General features: G+C 20.2%; 2 protein-coding genes across 6 annotated transcripts in view; both read left to right on the forward strand.

The window, feature by feature from the left end:
* LOC129608250 (protein mothers against dpp) overlaps positions 1-5,664 on the forward strand; it is a 43,719-nt gene extending 38,055 nt beyond the window's left edge. For all 5 annotated transcript variants that reach the window (XM_055519633.1, XM_055519630.1, XM_055519632.1 and 2 more), the window contains 3 exons: positions 2,808-3,166; positions 3,237-3,969; positions 5,231-5,664. In XM_055519633.1, the coding sequence (XP_055375608.1) occupies positions 2,897-3,166; positions 3,237-3,969; positions 5,231-5,631 (1,404 nt within the window). In that variant the 5' untranslated portion in view covers positions 2,808-2,896 and the 3' untranslated portion in view covers positions 5,632-5,664. The remainder of the gene's footprint in view (positions 1-2,807; positions 3,167-3,236; positions 3,970-5,230) is intronic.
* A 5,651-nt stretch (positions 5,665-11,315) lies between these two features.
* LOC129608520 (NADH dehydrogenase [ubiquinone] 1 subunit C2) lies at positions 11,316-12,368 on the forward strand. Its single transcript, XM_055520072.1, has 5 exons — positions 11,316-11,366; positions 11,426-11,537; positions 11,634-11,686; positions 11,777-11,920; positions 12,182-12,368. The coding sequence occupies exons 2-5, from the start codon at positions 11,443-11,445 to the stop codon at positions 12,229-12,231; spliced, it is 342 nt and encodes a 113-aa protein (XP_055376047.1). The 5' UTR covers positions 11,316-11,366; positions 11,426-11,442; the 3' UTR covers positions 12,232-12,368.
* Positions 12,369-16,636: the final 4,268 nt, after the last annotated feature.

Here is a 16,636-nt window from a genome sequence, read left to right on the forward strand (position 1 = left end):
AATTTCTAATTATTACTTATATTATTGGAATAATACGAGCTAAAACCTTTCAACGATTATAATATACATACATACGCACATAATTGTATTTCACATAATATTTATTTCTTATAAATTGTAAAATGCATTAAATAATTTCAAAATTCTAATATAAGCAATAAATAAAAATTCTTAATACTTTTAGACTAATAAATTTAAAATTGTTATAAAATCGACATTTATTAATTTTATAACAAGTGAACAACTAAAAAACGCAAAGAAAATAAAACGAAAACAAATTAAAACTTACATTTTCATACATAAATATATTTTTTAACACTTTGCTTACCACCGATTATTTAATAATACACAATGACATAATACACATACGAGTAAAAAATTTTATAAAATTTTGAATTCATTAATATAATAATTTTAATTTTTTATAAGAATGTTCATATTACAACAATTTTTATGGAAATCACAAAAACTTCAATTTACAAAAGAATTACGATATCAGCAATACGCCATTAATTCAAAATGACGCATTCTATAAGTATTGATTAGACTTTTAATCATTGTGACTACAAATGGGTTAATTTTTAAAATATTGTTGAAAAAAAATTACAATAATAAAGTTATCAAAAAATAAATGTTGTCCTATGATGTCTACATAGTTTTAGGATTTATATTGTGATGAAATTATATTTTTATTTATTATATAAAAATATAATAAATGCCCATTGAATCTATTATAATGCGTTTTCATTCATCATTCATATTATACGTTTAATTTATTGTTATCATTGTTGTATACAAATGTATACAAGTATATATATAAAAAGTCTCCACAAGCATTTAGAATTGTCTTTAACGTAGTACACGTTATTTAGTTTGTGTTGCATTATTCTTGATGCACTTACTTATATAAAATTAATGAAGTATTAAATTCAAAAACAAAAAATTTTATTTTTTATTATAATGATTAATGTCATAAAATCTTTTAATAAAATGTTTTATTTATAAGCTTGTGTGTATTGTTGCTCATTTGTCAGTAAATGGGTAATAATTTATGTTTATAATAATTAAGTAATACGTTTATAAGTTTTATTATTTATATCTAAAATTAGAAGAAGCAAAATTGAGCTCTAATGAACTTTCAATTTTGAAATCAAAAATTATAAATTTATTCTTGATTTACTTGCTTGGACATAGTATAAACCATCCATACTTTTTTTATAAAGCTCTTCGTAATTAATTTATTCCCAATTTCAATGGGCTAGTCTAGTGTATTTTAATTATCAGCAATATTTTTCAAACATTCCAAGGAAAAATAAAAAATTTTAATTATTTAAAGCTAAAAATAAAATTTACATCCAGTATTCGGTAAGTTTGAATTCTGTAATCGGCATATCAATTTTTTTTTCAAAATTAACTTACCGATTACATTTCAAAGTCGAATTTTCGGAATTTAAATTGAAATTAAAAAAAACGGGTGGTCTTGGATCTCAGATATTCTATCTGGTAACTTTTTTTTTGTACGTATATATTTTCATATTTCTACTTTAAGTATTCTTAGGTACTCAATATCCTAAACCGACTAGTTCTTTCAAGCAAGACACCATTGTATAAAATATGTAACTTAAGTTATTCCTTTCTCATAATTTTGCTAACCACTCAAACATTTTTTTAATACAAAAACAGAAAAAGAAGTCAAGTTAAAATATTGACTCGGATCACAAAAAATTCTGATATAAAAAGCTAAATATTAAAAAAAAAAAAAATTTAAAAAAAATTAAAATTTTAATCATGTGGTCGTTTGGGAATATTTTAAACTGATAACGATTACATCGTACTCGTATTTAACAACTTTCTGCCTTTTTTCTTTTTTCTTTCTTATTATTTACCTTTTCATGATATTGTGTTTGAACTTTGTTGTTCGATGGTAACTCTTCACATTCTTTTACAAAATTTCATTAACATGTAAAATTTTACAATGGTTGAACATGCACTATAAAAATTAAAAATTAGAAGAGAAGAGATAATAAAATTCTTATAAATAAAGAATGGTAAGAGAAAAATGAATTAAATGAGGAGAATTTTTAAAACAAGAATTTCAATCTTATCGTGATTTGAATATAAATGATAAGAAAAAATAAAAATAAAAGCATTTTTTATAAAATTCAATTGCTTACTATTTAAATATATTTCTATATACGCATATATAAGTATAAAATTTTATTATATGCCATATTCTGTTATAATATACTGAAATATCTATTCGGAAGTAATTAGAAAATATCAAAAACTTAAAAGGAAATTATTGCAAGAGAAGAGGGAACGTAAAAATGTCACATTAAAATTCATAAAGAATTTCTTTCTCTCTCTTCTCATATTGATTTTAACGAATGCGCAATTAGTGATTGAAAATCCACATGTTAAGTGGAAGTGCTTTGCCTCCACAAACGCAAATTTAATTAACCAGGGTCATACAGTTTTTAAAAAGACTATGAATTATATGTAGGTATAATAGATGGTGAATCAAGTTTCAAAAGTATGAATTTTAACAATGGTTATTAATATGGTTTTTACACCCCAATTTGTTCTAAATTAAAAATTTTTTTAAATTGTCCTCTAGTATTAAAACTGTGATTGTTATTCCAAAAAATCGTTTATAACATAATTTTTGTTTTAGTTATTAATTCTTTATTACATACTTTTTATAGTTTGTCCACTGTTATTTAAATGTTTTTTATTGTAAATAACAAATTTAAAAATAAAAGTAATTTTAATTCAATTTTCAAATAAAATAAAATTTTTAATTACAGATTACCCACCACAATCCCATAAATTTAGGGTAAATCCTCCCTCATCACATCCCACAACAAATCACCTTCATTCACAAAATTTTCATAAAATGGATACAGATGACGTTGAATCATCAAGTACAAGCACAATGTCAACACTTGGTACATTATTTTCATTTACAAGTCCAGCTGTAAAAAAATTACTCGGATGGAAACAGGGTGATGAAGAAGAAAAATGGGCAGAAAAAGCCGTTGATAGTTTGGTGAAAAAATTGAAAAAGCGTAAAGGTGCAATAGAAGAATTAGAACGTGCATTATCTTGTCCTGGTCAACCATCAAAATGTGTTACAATTCCACGATCATTAGATGGTCGTTTACAAGTAAATATTATATAAATATTATTTTGTTCAATATTAAAACTTAAAATAATATTATGAATTTTTTTTTTAGGTATCTCATCGTAAAGGTTTACCTCATGTTATATATTGTCGTGTATGGAGATGGCCAGATTTACAATCACATCATGAACTAAAGCCATTGGATACATGTCAATTTCCATTTAGTTCAAAACAAAAAGAAGTTTGCATAAATCCCTACCATTATAAACGTGTTGAAAGTCCAGTTTTACCACCAGTTTTAGTTCCACGTCATTCAGAATTTGCTCCTGGTCATTCATTATTACAATTTAATCAAATATCAGAACCAAATATGCCACATAATGTTAGCTATTCAACAGCTGGTTTTAATTCACATTTATCACCAAATAGTCCTGGTGCAATGACATCATCTGGTATTGGTAGTCCTGGTTCAGTTGTTAGTTCAAATCCAACATCACCATATGGTAGTTTAGCTGAAACACCACCACCAGCATATAGTCCATCTGAAGATGGTAATGCTAATAATCAAACAGGTAATGGTAATCCACCAGATGCAAGTCAAATGGATGTTGGACAAATGGGTGAGGTAGCTCAAGTTAGTTATTCAGAACCATTATTTTGGGCTAGTATTGCATATTATGAATTAAATTGTCGTGTTGGTGAAGTATTCCATTGCAGTAATAATTCAGTTATTGTTGATGGTTTTACGAATCCATCAAATAATTCAGATCGTTTCTGTTTGGGACAATTAAGTAATGTAAATCGAAATAGTACGATTGAAAATACAAGACGGCATATTGGCAAAGGTAAATTTGAAAAATAAAATCATTTGTTTAAATGCAAATATGAAATTTATAATTGAATTACAAGAAATAGAAAGAACAAATTAAATACCCCATAAAATTTTCTTACGATTCAAATATTTTTTTCAATAATTATAAAATATTGTGACCTAATTATTTAAAAATTTACTTAACTGTATAGATAACAAATATACTAAATAATAAGTAGATAAAAAAAAAAATATTTTTTTCTATGGTAAAAATCATATCGACGTCAATAATTTCCCTTATCTTAGAAAAACATACAATGACTCAGTTACGATATACAAAACTATAACCACCTATTAACAGAACTCTAACAAACATACATGAATGATATTAGCTCAAATAAGTGAAAAAAAAAATGATAAAAAATTCGAAAAACACAAAAAAACAGCGCATTAATGTCTGTTCAAATATGATGTGACGTCAATTTAAAATTCTATAGAAATGAAAACATTATACAATTATTAAGAAAACACAAAATACACAACCCCTATTGCCTGTACACACACATACTAGATTTACGTAAATTGATAAAAACAAAACAAGAAAACAATTATTTTTAAGATAAAGTCCATCGTATACAAATATACAAACAAATAAATAAATAAACGAAATTCTAGGCTTTCATCTACGTAAAAATTAATCAAAAATGTCGTAAGAAGATACCCGTGTTGTCCCAAGATACAATGTTTCAAACTATCTCTTGTTATCAATTCAAATGTAAACATATAATAAGCACACACGTATATACTATTGTATAGTCTACTTGAAATAATTTGAAGACAAAAGTAAAATTCCAACAAAATTGTTTACACAATTAATATGCTTTTGTTTTATTTATTTTGGATTAAACAATGAGAAGCAAATATTAAAAGTGTTGCCTAGATAATTTCAAGTGTTGCAATTTTTTTTTTTTAATTTTCTACATTTTATGTGTAGACTTTGAAACGTTTTCCTTTCATTAACAAAAAAAAAATAATAATCTGTAATTAAGCTTAATAAAATACAAAGATAATAAAAATCTTATCATTTTACTATGCGGCGCTACAGTCCACATGATTTTTTAAATCACCTCTATTGTTTAAAATTACGAAAAAAAAATAAAAAAATATAATTATGTAAATTTTAGCAAAAATTTAAGAAAATATTTCATATTTCATGAAATTTATTTCTTTTATTTTTACTTATTTTCAATAATAATAATAATAAAATTTTAAATTTCTCTTTTTTTATATTTAAGGTGTTCATTTATATTATGTTGCTGGTGAAGTTTATGCTGAATGTTTATCAGATTCAGCAATATTTGTACAATCTCGTAATTGTAATCATCATCATGGTTTTCATCCAAGTACCGTATGTAAAATTCCTCCTGGATGTTCATTAAAAATATTTAATAATCAAGAATTTGCTCAATTATTATCACAATCAGTTAATCATGGTTTTGAAGCTGTTTATGAATTAACAAAAATGTGCACAATTCGTATGAGTTTTGTTAAAGGATGGGGAGCTGAATATCATCGGCAGGATGTAACATCAACACCATGTTGGATAGAAATTCATTTACATGGTCCATTACAATGGTTAGATAAAGTTTTAACTCAAATGGGTTCACCACATAATGCTATAAGTTCAGTATCTTAAAATAATATATAATATATACATGTATATATACAAATATATTATATAAATATATATATATCTATATATAAATATATAAAATAAATATAAATTAAAAAAAAAAATTTTAAAACTCTTAAGAATTAAATGAAAAAGGGAGAAAAAAAAATTAAATAAATAAATAAAATAAATTAAAGATTATAAAAAGAAAAAAAAAAAAACAAATATAAAAAAAGATTATAAAATTTTTAGAAAAATAAGATGTCAAAATAAAATATAAAATAAGGATTAATTGAAAAAGCAAAAGAAAAAGTCAAAAAAAAAAAATAAAATAAACATGATGATTAATATAAATACTGAAAATAAATAATTTTAAGTTTCACAGAATAAATATAAAATCTTTTTTTGTTTTGGAAAAGAAGTTATTAATTTAAATGATATTTAAATTATGTTTACATTGTTCTAACTAAACGTTAAAAATTAATCATTTTAAATTTTTACAATTAATTTAATTTAAAAAATTTAAATGTAGAATTAATTAAACCACTTACCACACAATAAAAGCTTCCCTTCAAAATTTATAAATATGACAAGTTACCGTCTTTTCCTTGTTATCTCTTGTATACCATGCAAGAAATGAACTAGCGTGGAAACGAAACTACTAATCTCCTAATTGCAAACTACTAATATGACGAATTTTACAGAATTTGTAAAAAAAAATACTGTTTTCAAAAATTGTATTAATAAATTCATTTTGTCTCTTTTACTAATGTCCCATTTTGAAAAATATACATTTTAAAATCAAATTTTTCTTTCAAATCATATGCAAATAATTTATATTAATTAAAATTAGAATGTTTTAGAGATTAACGTTTAGTTTTAAGCAAGTAAACATAATTTGATAATAATATTAATAATAAATTTAATTTGACAAAATGTAATCACCAAAATAAAAAAAAAATAAGTGAATACATAAAATATAAGAAAAATTATAGCATTGTACGACAGAAAAATTTATAGTGGAAAACAATAAAAAAAAATCAAAAATTAATATTAAAATTAATTATTTAAATAAGTAATTAATTTATCTAAATTGAAAAATGCAAAAATAAAGTAAATATTGAAAAAGAAAATTAAATCTTCCTAATATAATTTTTCCTATTTATTTTTTTTTTCTTTAAATAAAAAATGTTGATTATATTTTATAATCAAATCATAACTAAATAATTTACTCAACAATTGTAATAACCATTAAATTTCAATTTATTTTTTTTTTTTCATTTATGTTATATAACAAAATGCTATAAAATTATATTTAATTTTTTTTGATTTTAAATATATATTAAATAATAAACATAATATATTTATTGCGTTTTAAACAATAAAACAATTTATTTTGATTTTAAGACTCAATTATTATGTTCCAGAATTAAATTACAAAATATTGCTTATACATTTCTATAAATGCAAATAAAATGAAAAATTACTAAAAAATTTTTATTTAAGAAAAAATTTAATTCATTTAAAATTATCCTTAAATTCAGTAAAAACGACAAATAATATAAAAATAGAAAAATAAGACTTATTCAAAATTTATGGTTCGAAGAAAAAACAACTAAAAAATAGGTAATTTTTATTTAATTGTTTTTTTTTTTTTAGTTTTTATAAAGAGTATTCATTTCAATTGAAACTTAAAAAGAGTAATGACTTTAACAATCATAATATTTTTCTTTTTTCATGTCTCAAGCAGATTATTATTAAAATTAACTTAATAAATATAAAAAATAATATAATATCAATTTATTTATTAAATAAGTCAATAATATTTTTGTTTTAAAATTATATTATTAACTTAATAGTACAATAAAAATAATCCCTATAATTGTTCTATTAAATTAACGATATTGAAGAAAGGTGGTAAAATAGTTCTGTAAGATTATTCTAATACTTTCGATTTTTATTAATAATTTTTTTTTTTTACTATTAAATTATGTACATATTATTTATATAAAACTTCAATGAAATTAATGAAATCTAAAAACTATAAAAAGACATTTTGAATTAGTTTAAAGCTCAGTCACATTTATATTCTATTCTTGAAAATTAAATTTTTAAGTTTAATATTATAAAAGAATTCTTAACAACTAAATCTAGTAATTTTAAAAATGTTTATGAACTATAAATGTATTTAATTATTAAAATATATGAGCTCTCCAAAAAAATATATTATTTGAATATTATAATAGTTTCAAACGGACCAAGTTTAATAATTTTTATTTGATGTTATTCAATTATTTCCACTTATAATTTATTTTTATACTATATTCGTAATTAATAACAAAATAAAATTTAAATTTTCAAAATTTTATTTTCCGTTTTCTTAGTTTTTTTATACCACATTTTTTCAATATTTGTAATTTAATTATTATTTATTATATAAATACAATAAAAATTAAATAATGAATACTCTTATAATACGAAAATTTTATTATAATTTTTCAATTCCAAATTAGAAAATTATTTAATTCATTATATTACAAATTATATTAGAACTAATGCCAGTAATTGGTATTAATGGTCAAAATCTCTAAACGATGAAAATAAAGGGACACTTTATATTTTAATTAAAATTTTATTTGTATGTTGTATAAAAAAGAAAGAAAATCTATTTTTAAATAACCTGTGCCTTGCCCCAGCTATAAAACTAAAAAAATATACTAAAAGAAAAAAAATAAACAAAAAATATAATTTTAAGACATCGATTCAAAAAAAAAAAGAAGAAATTCCTAACTCTTAAGTAGACAAAATCATAAAAAAAATCAAAAAGAAATAATGAAGCTCAGGGATTTTTATTTGTTTTAAATTTTTTTTTCCTAGATTTAATAATTACTTCTTAGTGATTTTATGTTTTACTAAGTTTATATACAAAACAAAATTACAATATTTTCTATTATTATATTTTTTCTCTTAATTTTGTTTAAAAAAAAAATTTATAATAAATTTAATTGTATACCAACTTTCTACAAAGTTAAGCTTCCCATTTAAAAAAAGGAGAAAACAAAATCTTCCCATTAATATTAATAATTAAAAAAAAAAAAAAATAATAATTTTATGTTCTTCCATTTACCTTTTTTGTTTTTAATTATTTTTGTTATAAAAATATAATTACATTTTATATTAAATATAATTTTTAAAATTTGAGTTACTGCTTTAATTAAATATTTTAATTCTCTTTTTTTTTTTTTTTTTTTTTTAATAAATTGAATTTTGAATAATGAATTTATTTTTATGAGTTTTATTTAGACAAAATTTAATAGTTGACTTTTTATTATAATTATACACAATTAATTTTTCATTAATTTTTAAGGATTTTTAAGTTAGAAAACAAAATAAAAAAAAATTCTTTTACTTTCTTATTGTACATTTTTAATTTTTAACATTATTATTATTATTATTATTTTTTTTTTGCCATGTATGAATATATTTTGAAAATTTTAAAAAATTTACAAAAATTTCAAAGAAAAATTATAAAAAAATTTTGTTTTATTTTAATTATTTGTTTTTTTTTTGTTTTTGATATTATTTTATAGTGGATTTAGATTGGGATATGAAAATTCGGATTTTTTTTTTTCACAAATAATTTAAAAAACAATAAGTTATGTGTTCCATAATTAGAATGAATGAGGGTGTTTAATTAATACGTTCTGTTTTCCTAATTCCATGACAATTTCAATAAAATTTAAAATATTCAATTTTCTTAAAATACAAAATTAATTGACCAAATAATCATAAAACAAAGTCAAAAATTTTCAAATAAAATAATAAATATATAAAATTCTATATTAAGTTTTCCTAATATTAATAAATAGTAGAAATATGGTCGATTTTCCTGCGACAATTCAATATGGTATTAATGAGACCATATTTTATAAAGCGGATTCACATTAACATTTTAATGAATTCGTAATTTTGGAAATTTCTGAAAATGCTGTCTTAAAGTAAGAACTGCAAATCTTTAAAAGCTCATTTAATTTTTACATAAAGCTTTGAAACTTTGCAGTTCTAACTTTAAGAACCCGGACCTTACTATGTAATTCGATTTTCAATTCAGAAATGTATAAGTAGAGACCATACAAATTGATTGATACTACCTTACCATCTTTTCGAATACGAAAATCAAATAATTAATTATTTAATATATATTATCGAATAATATTTTGAAAATTACCCGAGTCCTTTTACTGGCATTTTGAATTAATCTGGCAACTACTAATATTTTAGAAGTTCTTTTATTGAAATCCTTTTTACATTTGAACATTTAAATAATTTATGTATAAAAATAAATAATTTACTTGTATAAGAAAATTTTATTAAAACAATAGGTAAAACTATTGCAAATTAAGAAAAAAACCGTAAGTTATTACATAATAACTACAATTTATTGATGAAAACTTTACCTGAAAAAATAAAATATTTGGTATATTATAAATATTGTAAAAAAAAATGTACACATTCGGTTAAAAATTTGAATATAAAAAATTATTTAAAAACTATTTAAAAAATGAATATATACATTATATACATACATATATATATATATATTTAGAATTAATATGAGTGAATACTATTTAAAACTTAATTGATATTGTAATTTAAAATTTTAAAAGATAAAAACAAAAAGGATATTTGTCGATTGTTGTATATTTCAAATGAGAAGAAAGGATATTATTTTTGTTGCACACATGTAAAATAAGACTATGAAATGAAACGAAAAATTTTAATTATATTATGCTATAGTAGCCTACAACTGTTAGGGTTTATACATGATTTTAAGATTTTTGATTTCATAATAATATTACAAAGCTTCCTGAAAATTATTGTGCAGACGTAAGTTCAAATATCCTTATTGTAACTGTAATATAATAAGAAAAACGAAAAACAAAACTAAAAACTCAATCGTTACAAAATATTGAGTGTTGCTTTTTATAAATTTTTTTAATTTTAAAAACATTTGATGCCTTAAATATACAAAAATGCCTTTATTTTAAAATTATTAAATAAAAAGGTGTAAAAAAAATATAAGAAATAATGCCTTATTTTAGCTAAAAAATAAAAAATTGTTAAGTGCAATTTTTTAAAAAATTTTTGCAGTTTGATATTATTTGAATATCAAAAAACAAAAAGCAGACTTTTTTAAACGAAAAATTAAATAACAAAATGCATATGCCTTATTTAAATAAAAGAAAGAAGAGTTTCTATTTACGGTAACAAACATAAATTATTATATAATAATATTATATAATAATTAAGTACTCTACTGATAAAATATAAATGTAATATTGAAAAATAAAAAATGCAAATTTGTTTTTTTTTTTTTTAAATTTTGTTGCAAAGTGTCGATTGTGTGCCTATGTTTTATTCAAAATGAAATTTTACTTTAAAGAATTACAAATAAATGGAATAGTTTGAAAATAAAAATATATCTTGTTTGATTTTTTACATATTAATATTTTTATTATTGCGCGTAAATTCTTTTTCTTGGAAATACTTTCTCATTAATTTCAAAATAAATTTCGTATTTTTAATATTTGAAAATTAAAACAAGATTTTAATTTTATGGTTTCGCTACTCAACGGTAGATCGCGCAATATTTTTGCTTTTTTCAAAGCATCGTTTTTATTACTCACTCTATTTTATATGTACAAAACGTCAAATGTCAAAGTCATCTGTTTTCATTCTTTCGTTATTTTCATTTGCAGGTTAAACAAATTTAATAAATTTTAATTATTTATAATATTGATTAAATTTGAAATTTTAGCATAAAATATTAGCAAAATGACTTCACCACTCGAACTACTCGAGAATAAAAATGATAGAATTCCAACATTTTTGAACGATAAATGGAATCCTATGTTGGGTCTTGCTATGGGGTAAGCAATATTTCTTATTATTTACTTTTTTATTTTCAAATATAACAAAAAAACTGAATAATATATAATAAAAAAAAAAACCAATTTAATTTTAAGATTTGGTGCTGCATGCTATATGAATTTTGCTTTAAGAGTACCAGTATTCTCAGGTAAATTATGACGTAACATTAACCTCTTATACATAAATGTATGTATGTATGTAATCAATAACTATTAACATTTATTATTGTTATATGAAGGTATACAACGGCATGTTAGTTTTGCTCTGATTGGAGGTCTTCTAGGAAAATATTTTGATGGTAAAAGAAATGATTATCTAGCAGAAAGAGATGCTGTATTACGCCATTATGTTCAATTACATCCAGAAGATTTTCCAACTCCCGGTAATTTTATTATATTTTAACATTATCAAAAAATATACACCCGTATTCTGTAAGAAGCATCATTTGAAGTGATTGAATGTTATTATTCAAAATTATTAACATTTTCGATATGAAATCTGAAATTTCCAATTAAATTTCATTTTAGAAATTATAAAATTTTGAAATAATATTCTATTAACTCAATTGATGTTTCAATTTAACTGATGAATATTATGGTTTGCATGAAATTATTTAATATATAATATGTATTTTTTATTTTAGAAAGAAAAAAATTCGCCGATGTTCTTCATCAATGGGCTCCAATTCGTTAAATAAAAAATTAATTATAAATAAATGTATATTTTCACAAAAAAATTTGTTCACCATCATACTATAAATAAATTGTTGAAAAATAGCTATATTAAGTAGTTAAAATGGAAAATGAAAATAAATGGAATAAAAAATTTCATTAGCCAAGTTCTTATTTATTAATATATATATATATATATATATCTTAAAATATCTAAGTAAATAAATAAAAATACAAAACAAAAGGAGCTTATAAACCAATGTACATCTTATTCTAGCATTTCCTGTAAAAACTATTATTTAGTTGAATATACTACGAAAGAGCTAACATTTATGTAAAAAACTTTAAAATAAAATTGTAAAATTGAAAAGGTACCATTTTTATTCGCACAGAAACTACAACTTTAGTTATCTCTTATATACTTTCATAAAATATCATTCTGGAACTGAAAATTTCATTCTCATATTGGTAATTAAAATATTTTGCTCTTTGGGTCAAATTCTACTTCAACCAGTATACCTTCCTACTCTTTATTTTGCAGGAAATAATTCTTATTTGATAAGTTTTACATTGAGCTCAAAAAAAATAATCAGTTTTATAAAAATTTTTTGAAAATCTTCTAATAAGAAATATTGTTCCGGAAAAAAGGATGAATTCTAAATTTTCACCAAATTTCAGTAAAGTGAAAAGAACAAGGGAAAATTTTTTTCCTAAGATTCAATAAAGAAAAAGCTCATTATTTTACCGTTTTAAAAGCTTCCCTTTCAAAAATTTTCATTTATCGTTTCTGTTTTTCTCCATGAATCACGCACAAAGTAAAATTTCAAATTATATCGATAAAAAAAAAACGAAAACAAAATAAATTCAACAACAAAAAAAAAATAAGTCAAAATAAAATTGTTTCCTGTTTTGTTATACAAAAAGAAAAAAAAAAAAACGATAAAAAAAAGTACCGTTTAAATTTTTCATTCCTTTTTTCCTTTTTCCTTTCCTTTATATTTTTATTATATACGGTTTTTATTCCTTTGTCATGATTATTGTTTGTTTCTCTCTTTTGCTTATAATATTATAGAAAAATGTACAGAAAAGGTGCGGTGCGGTGGCTGGTATGGTTATGCGCTAGCGCTTATAAAAATGAAATCCTCTCAAATCGAATTCTTTTTTTAAGTATAATTTTGTTTTTTATTTCTTGCATTTCGGTTTCGTTTAACTTTTTCCTTTTTTCTTCTTTTACTTTTTTGTTGTCAAATTTCTTATAATATATTTTTTAGTTGAGTATCGGAATTTGATGAAAGTAGAAGGTACCGTTATTCGGAATTTTTTTTTTTGTTTGTTTGCAAAATAATATTATAGCTAATTATATTATTTACATTATATATGTATATATATAGGCATATATACATTTATATTATATAATATAAGGGAAAGAGAGTATGTGTACATTTAATATAATAAATATTATGTACAATATATGTATAATAAAACATCATTTAATTAAAACTTATATGAAAATAAAAATAATAATTAAAAAAAAATTAATAATAAAATATTTTAAAATATATATTTATTAAAAAAGAAATTTATTACCAAATTAAAATTATTTTATTGAAAATATGAAAAAAAAAAACAAATTATTAAATTTTAAAAATATTAATAAAATAATTATAATAAATTAATAATCATAAATATGTACATATAACATTATATATATATATATATATATATATACCGTATACAATTATGAATATACATTGTTATATATATATATATTGAGTTCTTTGATAAATTATAGTCGGTGCGCGTTCTATATATTTACATTTTTATATATTTAATTGAATATTATAATATATATATATATATATATATATATATATATATGTTTTAGAATTTAGCTTATACATACATATATACATATATATATTACGTCTATATATATATATATTTTTAAATATATATAAAGAAATATAAAAAATAATAACAATATATAATAAAAGTAAAAATTTCAGAAGAATATAAATTTATTGAATGAAAAATTATTATTAAGGATAATAGGAGGAAGAAATTTATTTTATGCGTTCCTATACATACATATATATATATATATATATATATTTAAATTTTTTTTTACTATTTCTAATAATATTTTATTTTCTTTAATAATTTTATTTTAACAAAATTATTTTTATTATTTCACCTATTTCTTAAATTTGTAATTAATTTTTATTTAATTAAATTTAATAAATATTTTAAAAATTTGAATTATTCAAAATTAAATAATTAATTTTGAATAATTTTAATTAATTTTAAAAAAAAACTACATAATTTATAAAATTATTAAAAGTATTCAATTGAATATTCAACAAATTGTAAAAGAAAATAAAAATATGTGAAAATATGTGGAATTATAATAAAATAAAAAAAAAAATAAATTAAGAGTAAAATTAAAATATTAAAAATATTTTATATGAAATTTTCATTTCATTATCGATTATTTAGTTTAAATATAAAATATTAATTTAATTTTTAAATAAAATAATAAAAAATAATAAACGAGAAATTTTAATAAAATTATTTTTAATATTATAAAAGAAAATTGTATATGAGACTCACATTTTATACTTCCTCACTTCAATAAAAATCTTTAAATTCCTTAACTTCTTCAGTTTGTTTTTAATAATTTTAATTTAATTCATATTTCTTAATTTCTTTTTTTCATTATTCCTTTTAATATTGCCACGACATTTTAAAAAGAATATCTTGAAAATTGATAGAGTAGGGAAGTGCGAGCAGAAGCTTATAATAAACGAATGAAAAACTAGATAATTAAGAAAAACGAAGCAAAAAAAAAAATATTTATAATAATAAAAATCATACGATTGAAACGATATTAAAATTTCGATAAAAATTTTCTTAGAACAAAATAAGAAAACAAAAACAACGACAAGGAAAACAAAAAACCTGGCTAAAAAAGGATATTAAAAATAAATTTTCATGTTTTTTTGTCATGGTTCATTTTTCATTATCCTTAAAGAATTGAAAACCAAAAAAAAAAAATAATTTCATTTCTTCGATTCCCACAATATTAAAAGTGTTGTACTACTTACCTTAAAATCGAGAAAAAAAATTAATTAATTAAACATAGAAATTAAAAAAAAAAAAAAGTTAAATTTGTGAATTTGAAAATACGAAAAAAAAATTTTTTTTTGCCTTCCTTAATTTTTAAAATTTAAATATTTTATTTTAATAATATTTAAAAAACAACCAAAAAAAATTAATACAACCGTCGAAAAATAAAGAAAGGAACAACAACAATTCAAGAGAAAAAAATAAAGGATTAATTCACAAATTGGATAATGGCGAAGGTAAGTTTAAAAGAGAAAGAGATTAAAGACAAAAAAAAAAAATTATTTTTTTTATTAATTAAACTTTTTTTATAAATTTATAAATTTTATTCAAATAATATTTTTAAATAAAATGCTAAATTTTGTAATAAATTAAAAAAAAAAATAATAAAAAAAATTTAACAGTTCCGTATTTCAATGTAAATGTAAGAAAAATCTCTACAAATCCTATAATAGACAAACAAATAAGACTCAAGTGAGGCCAACGAGAAATTTATATGAAAAAATAATTGAAAAATTAAAAAAATTTATTTTGTTCTATTGAAAAAGCAAAGATATGGAAACAAAAAAACAAATTCCGTGCTAGAATTTTAATAATAATTTTTAAATCTTTCATATATTATAAAATTTAATTTTCCCCATATATATACGATATTATTTAATCCGAGTGAATAATTTCGAACATTCGAATCCGAACGAATTTCATATTAAACAAGAGAAATTAAATGAAAAAAAAATTTATTACTATTAGCAAAGACACATATAATATGTATTTATAGAATAATATATGAGTCTTTGCTAATTAATTTGCTAATTTCAGTGAATTTCGAAGAATAACTGGATGAAGCGAAATTTTTTTTTTCTCTATAAATTTAAAAAAAATGAATTACTAGTAATGAAACCTTTTAAATGGGTTTAATTATAATTTCAGTATTTTCGATTTTAATTTAAATTTACATATGAATATATATATATATATATATTTATATATATACATATATATATATATAAACTATATAATATATGTATATATATGTAATATATATACATATATTATATGATATATATAATATATGTATATGTATATATACATACATTATAAGCATATTAAATTAAGTTACTTTTTGTATTATAGAAATTATGGCTGAATTTAATGAATTTCGAAAAAAAAATCTATTTTTGTACCATACTTCCTTCTTGGTATATATGTAGGTTTTCTTTTGAATTTTTTTTATTGAAATCTATACATATATTTAATTTAAAATTTCCAATGAATGTGATATATATATAATATTAAGAATATTA

The sequence above is a fragment of the Condylostylus longicornis genome, unplaced genomic scaffold, assembly GCF_029603195.1.
Source record: "Condylostylus longicornis isolate FDR11 unplaced genomic scaffold, ASM2960319v2 ptg000031l, whole genome shotgun sequence".
In the NCBI taxonomy this organism is placed as follows: Eukaryota; Metazoa; Arthropoda; class Insecta; order Diptera; family Dolichopodidae; genus Condylostylus; species Condylostylus longicornis.